This window comes from Oncorhynchus tshawytscha, unplaced genomic scaffold (assembly GCF_018296145.1).
Source record: "Oncorhynchus tshawytscha isolate Ot180627B unplaced genomic scaffold, Otsh_v2.0 Un_contig_15925_pilon_pilon, whole genome shotgun sequence".
Classification (NCBI taxonomy): Eukaryota; Metazoa; Chordata; class Actinopteri; order Salmoniformes; family Salmonidae; genus Oncorhynchus; species Oncorhynchus tshawytscha.
In genome coordinates, this window is record NW_024608951.1 from 38,580 (window position 1) to 55,668 (window position 17,089).

The 17,089-nt window shown below is 43.0% G+C and overlaps 1 protein-coding gene and 1 pseudogene across 3 annotated transcripts; both read right to left on the bottom strand.

The window, feature by feature from the left end:
* Window positions 1–1,500: 1,500 nt before the first annotated feature.
* LOC121844029 (zinc finger protein 501-like) lies at window positions 1,501–11,682 on the bottom strand. 3 transcript variants are annotated; one of them, XM_042313894.1, is made up of 5 exons: window positions 11,591–11,682; window positions 11,276–11,418; window positions 9,525–9,605; window positions 6,896–7,091; window positions 1,501–2,794 (listed from the first exon to the last, which is right to left on the bottom strand). In XM_042313894.1, the coding sequence occupies exons 3-5, from the start codon at window positions 9,591–9,593 to the stop codon at window positions 1,608–1,610; spliced, it is 1,452 nt and encodes a 483-aa protein (XP_042169828.1). In that variant the 5' UTR covers window positions 9,594–9,605; window positions 11,276–11,418; window positions 11,591–11,682; the 3' UTR covers window positions 1,501–1,607. The 3 variants fall into 3 exon arrangements, with proteins under 3 accessions (XP_042169828.1, XP_042169829.1, XP_042169830.1); XM_042313895.1 differs by having other exon boundaries at window positions 11,276–11,409; window positions 11,591–11,675; XM_042313896.1 differs by lacking the exons at window positions 9,525–9,605; window positions 11,591–11,682 and having other exon boundaries at window positions 11,276–11,577.
* Window positions 11,683–14,354: 2,672 nt separating this feature from the next.
* On the bottom strand, window positions 14,355–15,942 carry LOC121844031 (annotated as a pseudogene).
* Between the last annotated feature and the right edge of the window lie 1,147 nt (window positions 15,943–17,089).

Consider the following 17,089-nt stretch of genomic DNA (forward strand, 5'->3'; position numbering starts at 1 on the left):
TTGCAAAATCAAATCGATGAGCTGACAAGGTAAAAATCTGTCGTTCTGCCCCTGAACAAGGCAGTTAACCCACTGTTGCTAGGCCGTCATTGAAAATAAGAATTTGTTCTTAACTGACTTGCCTGGTTAAACAAAGGTAAATAAAAAAAATCAGAGGCACTAGGGATGACCTCTTGATTAGTGCATGAGTTGAACCATCTTCCTGTCCTGCTTAGCATTCCAAATGTAATGAGTTTTTTTTGGGTGTCAATGTATGGAGTAAAAAGTACATCATTTTCTATGCATGTGGGTCCTTACTCAACATTGACAGGAGGCTCCAAACAAAAGACTGACTAAAATGACAAAACTCATAAATGGAATGAAATCAACCAAAACTCGTTTCTCTCAAGTGCAGCATAGGTTGTGCGGTCTGCAAACAACGTGTCGACTCCGACAATAATACCGGGAAGACTGGAATAATTATATTGAATGCATTAACAGAAATTACTGTAACCAAAGTAACAAACATTACAGATTAGAAATGACAGGAATTAATGTTAGAATGTACTACTGGTGATATGTAATGGGGAAGTGATATCAAATGCAAACAATTCACACAATAAAGTTATGAAACAATGAATGTGCAGAAATTGGCAGGAGAGAGAGCATTTTGGAGAGAGAAGCACATTGTGCATCTGGGCGCTGCATGGTCAATCCGACATCTGCATCGGCCATGCAGCATTTATGGTGATATGACCTCAGTAGAAGTCAAGGAATTCATACTTCTTGCGCTTCGCAAAGCAGTGCAGAGGCGTTTGTTTTTTCTACAGGATGTGTACCCCCCCACACACATTTTTACATTACAGCCTTATTCTGAAATGGAAGTGTCTTGGTGGTTCCAAACATCTTCCATTTCAGAATGATGGAGGCCACTGTGTCCTTGGGGACCTTCAATGCTGCAGAAATGTTTTGGTCCCTTCCTCAGATCTGTGCCTCGACACAATCCTGCCTCGGAGCTCTACGGACAATTCCTTCAACCTCATGGCTTGGTTTTTGCTCTGTCATGAACGGCCAACTGTGGGACCTTATATAGACCATTGTGTGCACTTCCTAATCATGTCCAATCAACTGAATTTACCACAGGTAGACTCCAATCAAGTTGTAGAAACATCTCAATGGAAACAGGAAGCACCGGAGCTCAGTTTTGAGTCTCATAGAAAGGGGTCTGAATACTTATGTAAATAAGGTATGCATCTTTTTTTTCTTAATTTTTTAAAAACATTTGTTATTAATTATTTTTAACTAATGCAGTTGATTGGGGAAACTAACATTTATTGTTAGGGTTGACATCCATACAAGCATTACACTCTGATTTGTACCTCAATATATTGTGACATACACATATAAACAATAGTCTAAACGTAGGATAATTTTGCTGGGGGCAATAAAGAGATTCAGGATTATTCCCCATGGCCTTTTCTTTCCATGGCAATTCCATTGTTTTGCTCGAGTTCAATTGACTTCTTTACCGCATCTATGTTCCAAACAGGTTACCATGGTGATCAGACCGTTTAAGAATGAGAGATGGATATGACTGTTCACTAGATGGTTTTCTATTGATCCATTATTTAGGGATCTGGAACCGGTGTCAGATAGGAGGGCGTTGAAAGACACGTTTGTGCTTTCTGGTGTTTTTTCATTGGCCCTAAATGAACAAATATCTTTCCACATACACAGATATAAGGGTTCTCTCCAGTGTGTGTTCGCTGGTGTCTAGTCAGGTTCCCTGACTGACTAAAACTCTTCCCACACTGATCACAGCTATAAAGCCTCTGTCCAGTGTGTATTCGCTGGTGTCTAATCAGGTTCCCTGACTGACTAAAACTCTTCCCACACTGATCACAACTATAAGGCCGCTTTCCAGTGTGTGTTCGCTGGTGTGTAATCAGATCTCTTGACTGACTAAAACTCTTACCACACTGATCACAGCTGTGAGGTGTTTCTCCAGTGTGTGTTCGCTGGTGTGTAGACAGGTTGGAAGCTCGAGCAAAGCTCTTCCCACACTGATCACAGCTATAAGGCTTCTCTCCAGTGTGTGTTCGCTGGTGTCTAGTCAGGGACGAAGCGAGAGCAAAGCTCTTTCCACATTGATCACATTTATAAGGCTTCTCTCCAGTGTGTGTTCGCTGGTGTGTAGTCAGATCTCCTGACTGAGTGAAGCTCTTCCCACACTGATAACAGACATAAGGTTTCTCTCCAGTGTGTATGCGCCGGTGTATAGTTAGATTTTCTGAAAGAGAAAAGCACTTTCCACACTGATCACAGCTATAAGGCTTCTCTCCAGTGTGTACACGCTTGTGTATGGTTAGGGTTCCTGCATTAGCAAAGCTTTTCCCACAATCAAGGCAGGGATAAGGCTTCTCCCCTGTATGTATTCTCAGATGAGATTTTAAGGTGTTAGAAGCAGCAAAACTCTTCCCACACTGTGAACATCTGTACGGATTCTCTCCTGTATGGATTCTATGGTGCAACTTAAGACCTCCTGGACAGGTGAAACTCTTCCCACACTGAGAGCAGCAGTATGGTTTCTCTCCGGTGTGAATCCGCTGGTGAATAATGAAGCCACTCCTTCTAGTGAAAGTCTTCCCACAGTCAGAGCAGCAGTGGTGAGGTTTCTTCCCTAAACCGCTCTGCTGGGGTTTCTTGAGTTGTTCTGATCTGTAGAGACTTTTTTTTGCCTCGTCAGCAACATGATGTTGAGGCTCCCCAGATGATAAGCCCTTCCCACTGAGAGAATGACGGTTAGGGGTGTCCCCTGTGAAGCAAAGACATTGAATAACTAGGTTTTGCAATGCATAAACAAATACGACCCTCAGTATAAACATAACTGCCAAAATAAAAGGAAACACTTGAGGAAATTAGGTTTCTGGCGGCTCTTATGGTGTTGGATAAATTTTCCTGGCATGCTTTAGGTCCACTCAACCACTTAGAGGGCAAGGTAAACGCCAATAAATATAGAGCCATTGAGTGTTCACCTTCAACCTATGGTTGATGACAATGCCCCCATCCACAGGGCATGAGTGTTCACTGAATGATTTAATGAGCATAAAAAAACATAGTTATTACTTTAACTACTGTTCCCTGAAGGAGGGAAACAAGGTACAGCTATAGGGAGTTCATGTACTAGCGCCCTCTACTGAGGAACATTAGAATCACGCTTGACAAGGCCAATGAACACCGGGCCGCACCAGAAGTCTCACCTTCTCATGTGATAAAACTAAGGTACGGAGTCAATCCTTCAATTCAGTACCGCTCTTAATCTGAACATGGCGGTGAGGACAAACAACTGTTGTACTTTGTTTGCCACTTTCATTGAACATTAGTTCTAGTCATAACTGTAGGTTCCCTTTTAGTCAGGAAACTCAGGGGATGTGAAATCACGACCCAACCCAACACCAAATGAAATGGCCCACGGCAGACCACCTAGGGTTCCAACCCAACAATAAACCTGTGCTGGTGTCTAATCAGGTTCCCTGACTGACTAAAACTCTTCCCACACTGATCACAACTATAAGGCCGCTTTCCAGTGTGTGTTCGCTGGTGTGTAATCAGATCTCTTGACTGACTGGGTATATTGCAAAAGTGTGCACTGCCTTTCAACGACCCTCTCCCGTCCCAGCCATAAGAACACTGTGGGCTACGCTGGGGCAATGACATCCAAGCGATAAAACCCCTCTCCCGTCCCAGCCATAAGAACACTGTGGGCTACGCTGGGGCAATGACATCCAAGCGATAAAACCCCTCTCCCGTCCCAGCCATAAGAACACTGTGGGCTACGCTGGGGCAATGACATCCAAGCGATAAAACCCCTCTCCCGTCCCAGCCATAAGAACACTGTGGGCTACGCTGGGGCAATGACATCCAAGCAATAAAACCTCACAAAAGTATGTGGTGATGCACAACTGGCCGCAGCACAAATATCCATCGCCCATGAGTTGGAGGTGAACCAGTGGTTAGAGCGTTGGACTAGTAACCAAAAGGTTGCAAGTTCAAATCCCCGAGCTGACAAGGTACAAATATATCATTCTGCCCCTGAACAGGCAGTTAACACACTGTTCCTAGGCCGTCATTGAAAATAAGAATTTGTTCTTAACGGACTTGCCTAGTTAAATTAAGGTCAAATGTGCGATTGGTTCTGAACTTGTAGACCTTAAAATGCCTGTCTAAAATGGGACAGATTGGGTGGGTCTAAAATCTAGGGATGATTCTCTCTCATTGTGATAGGTGCGCGAGAGCTGCTGCTTTCCCCACTCCGCAGAGGGACCAGCTTTCACTTTACCTTCAGGAGTAAAATGCCTGTGCCTGTGCCAAGCAGACTGACGCTGTTCTTGAGGGAACAGGAGCAGACTTGGGTGTAGATCCGGAAGTCAGGGCAGCCAGCTTACTGCCGGGCCTTTGTCTGCAAATCCTCTCGAAGACAGTCCTGCCTTGGCAGAAGAATACTTCAGAGGAAGGAAGCCGTGAAGCACCGTGTCCTGCATAGATGCCAAGGACGAGCCAAACAACCCCGTAGGAGAAAGTGTCTCTGCCTGTCCAGCTGGTCTCTCTCAGCACCTAAGACAAAGTCAACCAGAGGTGGCACTCTTCCACCACTGAAGCCCCTATGCTTCTCCCGAATGCTGAAATCGGCCATAGTAGGACTCTCATCTAGGAGCTCTGTGTGGGGATCCCCACAGCCAGGGCTGCCAATAGCTCAGTTTGGTAAATCTGCAGCATTGTGACCATGTTCAGGGACTGGGTCCTGGTACACCTTGTCAAGCTGCAACCCTCAAAAATAACGATACTTATTTGGGAGGGATGTGTTGGAATTAGCCATCCCTTTGTTAGCCAATGAGGCTAGGTAGACAGCTAGCTTCCCATCCAATGGAGGCATTGTGACAAGCCCCGCCCCTCCATACCCATGAAGTGCGAATACCCATGCAGCATAAGCTTGGCTGAATGCAGCGGAGTCCGAGGTGTGTCCTACGAAGCAGGGTTGAGGTTCTGGTGACGCTACGCAATGCACTTCCACGCTTCCAAGTTGCTCGGCTTCAGACGCAATCGTTGGGCAAGTGTGGGAATTAATGATTCAGCGTCTGTGCCACCAGTTAATACAGGTAGTAGTGTTAAACCCCCTCCACAGTCCCCGCAGACAAACAATGTTCTCATGGCTTCTGGAAAAAATATATTTTGGCATGCTCAACCGGTGTCGCTCATTCAGCCGATAGAGACTTAACTGGTTTTCCCCACTAAGCAACGAGTCAGAGTTAGAGCCTTCTCAGGTCTCTCCTCCACCCGTTACAGGGTCTGAGCCGAAGCATCCCATCATTTAGTTCTGACAAATTGAAAACCCTAGTCATTGATGACTCTATTCCCCGCAATATCAGACTTAAAAAAATAATTATACAACAATCATACATTGTTCACCAGGGGGCAGGGCTACCGTAAAGGCTCATCTGAATATGGTGCTGGCTGAGGCTAAAACTGGCAAGTGTAGATGGTAAAGGCATCAACGATGTTGGGATGAAACAGTCTGGTTACCAAGTGTAACATAACTTCAGCGTGTAACTTAGCTAAAAATATGTGTTGGCATCAAGTAATTGTCTCTGGCCCCCTCCCAGAACCGGCCAGACACCACGACGCCAACCAAACAGGAGCCCTGCACGATGCCAAAAGAGATATCAGCTGGCTCTATATCACTACGCTGGGAGGATAGCGCCATCTGATCTCACCACGAGCCCAGGTCCACCCCTGCATCGCGCAACTCAGACTCTGCCAAGGTACAGGCGCCCAGGGGAGGAAAATCACACTCGTTACCACAAAGCCTTCTATGGAAGGCGACACGTTTCTCTGAAGTGCTTAAACGCAGCCGGCAACAGTGGTCCCATGAGCCAGATCAATCCAGGGCAGCCCGAGCAGCCATCCAGCAGACAGTGGTCCCATGAGCCAGATCAATCCAGGGCAGCCCGAGCAGCCATCCAGCAGACAGTGGTCCCATGAGCCAGATCAATCCAGGGCAGCCCGAGCTGCCATCCAGCAGAGACATACAAGACTAAACTCGTAAGTATTATTCAAAGACATGGTGAAACCGCATGATTGTGGGCAAGGTCGTGAACTCAAACCCGGCTTAACAACCTTCATAGACTCTTACTAGCCATCTTCCTTACAACCAGTTAGCCACGCTAAAAAGCCACAAGAATAACTAGCAAATATTTTGGTAGGAAATTTCACAAAACTAGTTACCAAACTTTAACGCACAACTTCCAGAAGGATAAGCATGCCCTAGTTAGTGGGACAGTTAAGTTTTAATAAATCCTGAAATTGCATTCCAATCTTTATTTAGAAGAAATGTGTGAGATTGTTCTGCTCGAGATGAAGACAGGAAGAAATTGAAGGAATGACTCCGTGCCTTGGTAGGCGGGGACTCCACTGAAGCACAGGGTATATTGGCCTTGTCAGGCGGGACTAATGTTCTTCATTAGAGTGCACTAGCGCTCAACCTGCCCACAGCTGTATTGGGCCAAGTTTCCTGACTGAAAGGGAACAAATGCAAATCATACACCCTGGCCGTTTGTTACCAGATCTCAACCAAATGGAAACACTTATGAGATTTTGGAGCGGGAACCTCAGACAGCGTTTTCCACCACCATCTAAAAAAACACCAAATCATTGAATTTCTTGTGGAAGAATGGTGTCGCATCCCTCCGATAGAGTTAGACACTTGTAGAAACTATGCCAAGCCACATTTAAGCTGTTCTGGTCTATTAAGGCACTATGTTGGTGTTTATTTTGGTAGTTACCTGTATATATATTGTTTATCAATCAATGAGCAGTTAGAGAAACAGATTATAGTTTAATCAACACACATTGTTCTTACTTGATGAAATCAAATCTCCTTCTTCTTCCTTCTCATCCTCCTCGTGTCCTTCTCTCACAGTTCCACTCTGCCCTGGTGTTTTCCTGCAGTCGACCAGCAGCACAGAAACCCTCTTCAGACCCAGCAGTAAGGAGCTACCAGGAGAGTTGTGACCAGGGGACTCCGGCAGGGTGGTGGGGGACGGACTAGCTCTGTCCTGGTGACCACAAGAAGTATTGTACATAGAATATCATTCGACCAAACATTTGATTACTTTAGTGTTTAGTCTAAATCTCTCTACAACACTGTTCCAAAAATGCAATGGCACTTACTAATGAAGTTTGTAGTATTGACTGTCCCCATGAGACATTTTACCACTATAGCCGAGTTTACCATAGTCAAATCAAATCATACGCGCCGAATACAACAGGTGTAGAAGTCAGAAGTTTACATAAACGAGTTTTAATGACTCCAACCTAAGTGTTTCTACCACTCCACAAATGTCTTGTTAACAAACTATAGTTTTGGCAAGTCGGTCATCTACTTTGTGCATGACAAGTCATTTTTCCAACAATTGTTTACAGACAGATTATTTCACTTATAATTCACTGTATCACAATTCCAGTGGGTCAGAAGTTTACATACACTAAGTTGACTGCGCCTTTTAAACAGCTTGGAAAATTCCAGAAAATTGTCATGGTTTTAGAAGCTTCTGTTAGGCTAATTGACATCATTTGAGTCAAATGGCTGTGTACCTGTGGATGTATTTCAAGGCCTACCTTCAAACTCAGTGCCTCTTTGCTTGACATCATGGGGAAATCAGAAGAAATCAATTGTAGACCTCCACAAGTCTGGTTCATCCTTGGGAGCAATTTCCAATTGAAGGTACCACGTTCATCGGAACAAACAATAGTATGCAAGTATAAACACCATGGGACCACGCAGCCGTCATACCGATCAGGAAGGAGACGCGTTCGGTGTCCAAGAGATGAACGTAATTTGGTACAAAAAGTGCAGACTACAGATTGCAACTGCACATGGGGACAAAGATCATACTTTTTGGAAATGTCCTCTGGTCTGAGGAAACAAAAATAGAACTGTTTGGCCATAATGACCATCATTATGTTTGGAGGAAAAAGGGGGAGGCTTGCAAGCCGAAGAACACCATCCCAAACGCGAAGCACGGGGGTGGTGGCATCATGTTGTGGGGGTACTTTGCTGCAGGAGGGACTGGTGCACTTCATAAAATAGATGGCATCATGAGGGAAAAGTATGTGGATATATTGAAGCAACATCTCAAGACATCCGTCAGGAAGTTAAAGCTTGGTCGCAAATGGGCCTTCCAAATGAGCAATGACCTCAAGCATACTTCCACAGTTGTGGGAAAATGGCTTAAGGACAACAAAGTCAAGGTATTGGAGTGGCCATCACAAAGCCCTGGCCTCAACCCTATAGAACAATTGTTGGCAGAACTGAAAAAGCATGTGCGAGAAAGGAGGCCTACAAACCTGACTCAGTTACACCAGCTCTGTCAGGAGGAATGGACCAAATTCACCCAACTTCTTGTGGGAAGCTTGTGGAAGGCTACCCAAAACGTTTGAGGGTTTCTGGCATGATGGTGTTGATGTGAGCCATGACCAGCCTTTCAAAGCACTTCATAGCTACAGATGTGAGTGCTACAGTTTGGTAGTCATTTAGGCAGGTTACCTTAGTGTTCTTGGGCACAGGAACTATGTTGGTATTAAAGACTCGGACAGGGAGAGGTTGAAAATGTCAGTGAAGACACTTGCCAGTTGGTCAGAGCATGCTCGTAGTACACGTCCTGGTAATCTGTCTGGCCTTGTGAATGTTGACCTGTTTAAAGGTCTTCGGAGGGCATAGCGGAATTTCTTATAAAGGTTCTGGGTTACAGTCCCACTCCTTGAAAGCGGCAGCTCTAGCCTTTAGCTCAGTGCAGATGTTGCCTGTAATCCATGGCTTCTGGTTTGGGTATGTACGTAGTCACTGTGGGGACGACGTTGTTGATTTACTTATTGATGAAGACAATGACTGATGTGGTGTACTCCTCAATGCCATCGGAAGAATCCCGGAACATATTCCAGTCTGTGCTAGCAAAATAGTCCTGGAGCTTAGCATCTGCTTCATCTAACCACTTTTTTATCTAACCACTTTTTTATTGACTTCCTGCTTTCATTTTTGCTTGTAAGCAGGATTCATGAGGATAGAATTATTGTCAGATTTGCCAAATGGAGGGCAATAGAGAGCCTTGTCTCTGTGTGTGGAGTAAAGGTGGTCTAGAATTCTTTTCCCTCTGGTTGCATATTTAACATGCTGATAGAAATTTGGTAAAACAGATAAGTTTCCCTGCATTAAAGTCCCCGGCCACTAGGAGCACCGCCTCTGGATGAGCATTTTCCTGTATGCTTATGGCTGAATACAGCTCATTGAGTGCGGTCTTAGTGCCAGCATCAGTCTGTGGTGGTATGTAGACAGCTACCAAAAATACAGATGAAAACACTAGGTAGATAGTGTGGTCTAGAGCATATCATGAGGTACTCTAACTCAGGCCAGCAAAAAATTGAGGCTTCCTTAGATGTCATGCACCAGCTGTTGTTTACAAATATACATAGTCCATCACCCCCTGTCTTACCAGACACCGCTGTCCTATCCTGCTGATACAGCATATAACCAGCCAGCTGTATGTTGATAATGTCATCATTCAGCCACGACTCTGAAGCATAAGATATTAGTTTTGAATGTCCCGTTGGTAGTTTAATCTTCCTTGTAGGTCGTTGATTTTATTTTCCAATGATTGCACATTAGCTAGTAGAACGGAAGGCAGAGGGGGTTTATTCGATCGCCTACGAATTCTCAGAAGGCAACCCACTTTTTCTCTGTCTTCTTTTCACGCAAATGACGGGGATTTGGGCAAGTTCCCGGGAAAGCAGTATGTTCTTCATGTCGGGACCCGTTAAAGAAAAGAAGAAGCTAATATTCACTGTTCTGATGGCCAGAAGTTATTTATTTTCAGTCAAAAGAGACGGTAGCAGCAACATTATGTACAAAATACGTTTTTTTTCTTTAAATAGTTCAACTGTAATGGCACATACTACAGAAGTTTTTAGTATTAACTGTCCCATAAGACATTGTACCACTATAGCCTAGTTACAAATACATGTATGTGTACTATAATAACTTTGGAAATAGTGCCATGTTTTTATCCTTATTACTGTAGGGGAGAGTGTTGAGCCGGCCTTGTTTCTAGGATACCATACACAAAATTAATAATTTGACCAAATATTTAGGAAGAGGTCATCATTTCATGTAGTCTGTGAAGAAAGAAAACACATGAAAAAAGTGGGAAGCAAGTTAGGTCCAAAAACTGAATTTGGCTTAGAGGTTTAATGGTGCTTGCATCTTAACCAAAGTTGACCATTTTAAGATTGTTCTATACATCAGTTGGGGTCTTAATAAGCATTGAGTTCCTAAACCTAGCATGAAAATGCATCCTTGTAGCTGTGTGGGCTAATATAGTCAACATGTTTGCCTTGGGTAAGTTGAGCCAATGGAAGTGTTTTCTTCCCAGCTGGGATATGAGGTAACAACAGGGCTTAGTCTATGCTAAGTGTTTAAAAAGTACAATGTTTGTGTTAGGTGTTAAACCTGTGTTAAATAATTGTATTGTTCCTCAAGCAAGGAAGGGGCCGATGACATCAGTAAAGTGTGTACTTCACTGTATCTATAGATGGGATATTGCTTTTCAACAATAACATTTATTTTAAAAATTACTTAAAAAATATATAAATCACCGGAGTACTACTTTAAAGTGTGGGAGAGTGGGGTAAGTTTAGCAATGTTTTACATTCAGCATCACTACTTCAAGGGAAATAGTATTCTTTCTATATTTTTCAGCAATTTTTACGATATAGCCAATTTAGACTTTTATGGTTGTCATTAGTTACCACAGCCACAAATGATGACCTCTTCCTACATATTTGGTCACACAATTTTGTGCAAAGTTTCCTATAAACAAGGGGCGGCTCAACTTTACATTTGACCATTTTTACTCCAGCAATTTATAAATAAAATAATGTACTTTTTACTCAATACATTTTCCCTGACACCCAAAAGTACTAGTTACATTTCGAATGCTTAGCAGGATAGTATATTTAAGACCAAATACTTTTACTCCAGTAATATTTTACTCGGTGATTTTCACTTTTAGCCGAGTCATTTCTACAAAGATATCTTTACTCAAGTATGACCATTTAGTACATTTTCCACCACTGTCTAGCTAACGTTAGCTGTTCAAATGGAAGTGGACGATCAAATGTGAAAACCAGGCCTAGATATTTCCAACACAGTAGGTCTATATTGCTAACAAAAGGCAACCAAACTTACCCGATACATTGTTGACGCTATTCTTTCTTCAACGTTTCTTCAACCAATGTGTACGCTATAGTTACGTTGTTTGTCACAGCGTTCAGATAACTATTATGGCATTGTCGCAGGCAATTCCAGTCTCAAGTCTACAACTGAAACAGCTAGATCAGAGCAATCAAACGTCTATATAAATATCAAAACTGGATTCAAATGTATGTAGGCTAATCTTACTTCAGTAAGATCCTGGATAAGATTTTACCTGAGCTATAAAAGCCAAGAAAACATTCAACAACATCCCATTCACCAATAATCCTGTTCTCTGCTATGGTCTACCTGAAAGACACTTGGAACAGATCTCTTCGAGAGTCCAGCCACAGAGAGAACAATGACAGATATTTCACTGGAGGTATAAATGTGAAGCATCCGGTTGGCGTTTCCACTCACTACCAAATATGGTGGTGAGAGGAAGCCCAGTGGCTGGCAGTAAGAGAAGATGGAGCGAGATGGATTTTGGCCGACATTTTGCTAATTTGATCTCAATGCAGTTTTTGTTTCCAAAACTAAAATCTGTTACGAACAGATAGGACTAACTTTGAAAGACTTTACCGTTTGCGAAAGTTTTTAAAAGTGCGTTGTTTAGAGTGCATGGAAATGAGTTATTGCACACGCGCACTTATGAGTAGGCGTTCCATAACCGAAATATGCAAATACATGCTAGAACCAGCCAATGTTAGCTCTGCTCATCTTTTGCTTGTTCTATTTGCTCACATTGGAAACAACAGGCGGTGGTCTATCTTGGGTTAGTTATAAAAACCATTGGTCCAACGTGAAGTCCTTCTTCAATAGTATTTATGGAGGTCTGCAAACAAACGTTAGAGGTGCATGTTGCCACCTACTGTACAATCCATTATACTTGGTGATAGAAAAAAAAACCTGCCAATTTAACCCTTATGAAAAACAGAACACTCCCTGCAATTCTTCATGGTAAAATCATGTAATCCCAAGTACTTTTCTGCAGCTGCCACCACAACATATTTTATGTGACTTCAATTCAATTTCTGCGGTACAGTTGATAGCAATGGTTATGAACACTAAGAAACCAACCTTACTGAAACACATATTATTCCCAATCACTCTCGAGAATCCCTCACCCTGTACCCATCCTCCTCTGCTACTCAAATCAAATCACATTTTATTGGTCACGTGTTCCAAACAGAAAAGGTGTCGACTTTACAGTGAAATTCTTACTTACGACCCCATTCCTAACAATGAAGGGTTAAAAAAGTAAGATAAATATTTGCTAAATAAAAAAGGAGACACACTTTCACACTCTTCAAATATGCTGCTGCTACTCTGTTTATTATGTCCTGATGGCCTAGTCCCCTTTGCCCCTACTACATGTACATACTGCATTACCTCAATCACCTGTTCCCCTGCACATTGCCTCAGGACTGCTACTCCTTGTATATAGCCTTACTATTGTGTTACTATGTGTGGGGACCATTTGCACGTGTGTTTTGTGTGTGTGAGCGAATGTAGTGTGTGTGTGTGAGTGTGTGTGGGTAGTCTAGTGTGTGGGTAGTCTAGTGAGTGTGGGTAGTCTAGTGAGTGTGTGGGTAGTCTAGTGAGTGTGTGGGTAGTCTAGTGAGTGTGTGGGTAGTCTAGTGAGTGTGTGGGTAGTCTAGTGAGTGTGTGGGTAGTCTTGTGAGTGTGCGGGTGAGTGTGTGGGTAGTCTAGTGAGTGTGAGTGTGTGGGTAGTCTAGTGAGTGTGTGGGTAGTCTAGGGAGTGTGTGGGTAGTCTAGGGAGTGTGTGGGTAGTCTAGTGTGTGGGTAGAGTGTGTGGGTAGTCTAGTGAGTGTGTGGGTAGTCTAGTGAGTGTGTGGGTAGTCTAGTGAGTGTGTGGGTAGTCTAGTGAGTGTGTGGGTAGTCTAGTGAGTGTGTGGGTAGTCTAGGAGTGTGTGGGTAGTCTAGGGAGTGTGTGGGTAGTCTAGGGAGTGTGCATAGAGTAAGTGCAATTTTTTGTTGTTGATATAAATCATTAATGAGGTCGACTTTTAGTGCCTTCAGAAAGTATTCAGACCCCTTGACTTTTTCCACTTCGTTATGTAACAGCCTTATTCTAAAATGGATTAAATACATTTCCCCTCATCAATCTACTGCATAATGGCAAAGTGAAATCAGGTTTTACATTTTTTGGGGGAAATGTAACAAAAATATACAACAGAAATACCTTATTTGCATCATAAGTATTCAGCACCTTTACTCTAAGACTCAACATTGAGCTCAGGTGCATCCCGTTTCTGTTGATCATCCTGGAGATGTTTCTACAACTTGATTGGAGTCCACCTGTGGTAAATTTGATTGATTGGACATGATTTGGAAAGGCAGACTCCGTAGATCTCTGAAACAGGATTGTGTGGAAGCACAGATCTGGGGAAGGGTACCAAAACATTTCTGCAGCATTGAAGATCCCCAAGAACACAGTGGATGGAAGAAGTCTGGAACCACCAAGACTCTTCCTAGAGCTGGCCGCCCGGCCAAACTGACCAATCAGGGGAGAAGGGCCTTGGTCAGGGAGGTGACCAAGAACCTGATGGTCACAGACAGAGCTTCAGAGTTTCTCTGTGGAGATGGGATAACCTTCCAGAAGGACAACCATCTCTGCAGCACTCCACCAATCCGGCCTTTATGGTAGAGAGGCCAGACGGAAGCCATTTCTTAGTAAAAGTACATGATAGCCCGCTTGGACTTTGCCAAAAAGATTCTCTGGTCTGATTGATGAACCAAGATTGAACTCTTTGCCCTGAATTCTAAGCGTCACGTCTGGAGGAAACATGACACCATCCCTACAGTGATGTGTTGTTTTGGCATCATGCTGTGGGGTTGTTTTTTCAGCGGCAGGGCCTGGAAGACTAGTCAGGATCGAGGGAAAGATGAACGGAGCAAAGTACAGAGAGAACCTTGATGAAAATCTTCTCCAGAGTGCTCATCTGTCAGGTGGATGCAATATCTTGGCAAAGGAGAAATGCTCACTGATAGGCATGTAAACAAATTTCTGCACAAAAATGATGTGTGCACATGTAACATTTATGGGACCTTTTATTTCAGCACATGAAACATGGGACCAATACTTTACTTTTTGTGTTTATATTGTTTTTCATGGATATAATTATGTAATGCATAATTTATTACAGTTTTAGGAGCATTTTAATAAATTTAGTGAATAAATAATTAAGTGTAGAAATAAGCAGAAGTTGTTCAGAAGATAATGGATTGAATTTATTGACGAATTGAATACATGAATACACACTACTGTTGAAACATTATTCTACATGTATTTTATTTAACATTTATTTAACTAGGCAAGTCAGTTAAGAACAAATTCTTATTTACAATGACGGCGTACACCCGCCAAACTCGGACGACGCTTGGCCATTTGTGCGCCACTCTATGGGACTCCCAATCACGTGTGATACAGTCTGGATTCGAACCAGGTTGTTTGTAGTGATGCCTCGTGGTCAAAGACTGAGATGGTCTTAGACCACTGCTCCACTTTATTTAATAATAATAATAGTATATAAAAGAAGACAATTATCACCCCCCCCCCCACAGGTTCATTATGACATCTTCTATGATGACAATGATCCATTTAAAAACACAATGTGTGATATTACATAGACACAGGGGAGACCTGGTCCTAGATCAGAGCTGTATATTATGCTCCAGAGGTTACCATGGTGATCAGACTAAGTCAACTGTTTTAGAATGGTAGATGGATATGACTGTTCACTAGATGTTTTCTATTTCACATGTATTTAGGGATCTGGAACTGGATAGGAGGGAGATGAAATATGGCATATTGTTGCTTTATGGTGTTTTTTCATTGGCCCTAAATGAGAAAAGCTCTTTCCACATAGACAGACATAAGGCTTCTCTCCAGTGTGTGTTCGCTGGTGTGAATTCAGTGTCCCTGATTGACTGAATCTCTTTCCACACTGATCACAGCTATAAGGCTTCACTCCAGTGTGTATTTTCTGGTGTGTAGTCAGCTCTCCTGACCGAGCAAAGCATTTCCTACACCGATCACAACTATAAGGTTTCTCTCCACTGTGTATGCGCTGGTGTATAGTTAGTTTTTCTGAAACAGAAAAGCACTTTCCACACTGATCACAGCTATAAGGCTTCTCTCCTGTGTGTGTTCGCTGGTGTACGGTTAAGGCTCCTGCACTAACAAAACCTTTCCCACAATCAAGGCAGGGGTAAGGCTTCTCCCTCTATGAATTCTCAGATGAAATTTTAAGGTGTGAGAAGCAGTGAAACTCTTCCCACACTGTGAGCATCTGTAAGGTTTCTCTCCTGTATTGCTTCTTCTGTGTACTTTAAGACCCCCTGGACACGTGAAACTCTTCCCACACTGAGAGCAGCTATACGGTTTCTCTCCTGTATGGATTCCCAGATGAGATTTTAAAGTGTTAGATGCAGCAAAACTCTTTCCACACTGAGAGCAGTAGTACGGTTTCTCTCCTGTATGGATTCTTAGATGATATTTTAAGACGTTAGATGCAGCAAAATAGTTCCGCATTGAGGGCAGCGGTATGGTTTCCCTCAGGTGTGACTCCGCTGGTGAATTAAGGACCTTTGTGTAGTGAACCGCTTCCCAAAGTCAGAGCAGTAGTGGTGAGGTTTATTCCTGTACGTCTCTGCTGGGGTTTCTTGAGATGTTCTGATCGGGTGAGATTATTCTCTGTCTCGTCAGCATCATGATGTTTTTGAGGCCCCCCAGATGATAAGTCCCCCCTACTGAGAGAACGACGGTTAGGGGTGTCCCCTGTGAAACAAAGACATTGAATAACTAGGTTTTGGAAATATGGGTCCCTAAACAAATATTATCATAAATATACAGTATATTTTGTATCTATCAATTAACAGAAGTTGCAGAAGCAGATTGTAATCTAATCCACACACCCCATTGTTCTTACTTGATGACATCAAATCTCCATCTCCTTCCTTCTTGTGTCCCCCTCTCGAAGTTCTACTCTGCCCTGGTGTTTTCCTGCAGTCGACCAGCCACACAGACACCCTCTTTAGATTTAGCAGTAAGGCCTACTGGGAGAGTTACGACCCTGGCACTCTGGCAGGGTGGAGGGGATGAGCTAGCTCTGTCCTGGTGAACGCAGGAGGTATTGTACATAGAAAATAATTTCAGCACTTTGGAAGTGGTATATATATTTTTTACTCTTAGTACAAATGTCAAAACTGATAACACTTGTAACTGATAACACTGATAACACTGTCTTATGTTCAGAACGTTTGATTGAGCATTCAGTGGAGTTGACCACATCTCTCACCACTGAGCTAATCTTGATTGATCCATAACTAAAGTCTCACGTAATTGGTCAGCTGCTCGACGAAGTTCTGGGTTCATACGTGTTAGGAGGAGAGATTAGGAGACGCCAGAACAAGGAGCAGAACCGCAACGAGGAGCTCCACCCTCTCAAAATACGGGCCTTGACACACTGCCGGGACTTGAGGTAGGCCTATACAAACAGTCTAATAAATATTTAGGAAGGAATCAAGAAACATTAGTAAAAGAAAAACATTCAAAAGAGTCAAAATAACAGAATAGCATATTCTGAGTTTAAAGGTAGACTCCGCGATATGAAGTAGGCTAGATGCACAAAGTAAACAGCATAGTGGGTGAATTGCCGCAATTACCCAGAGCATTGTGTGCGATAGGCTAGAAGGTTACTTTGTTGAAGGACAAAATATCCCAACAAGTTCATTACCGCCATGGTTTACTTTGTCCAGCTTTAAATACCGCCATGGTTTATT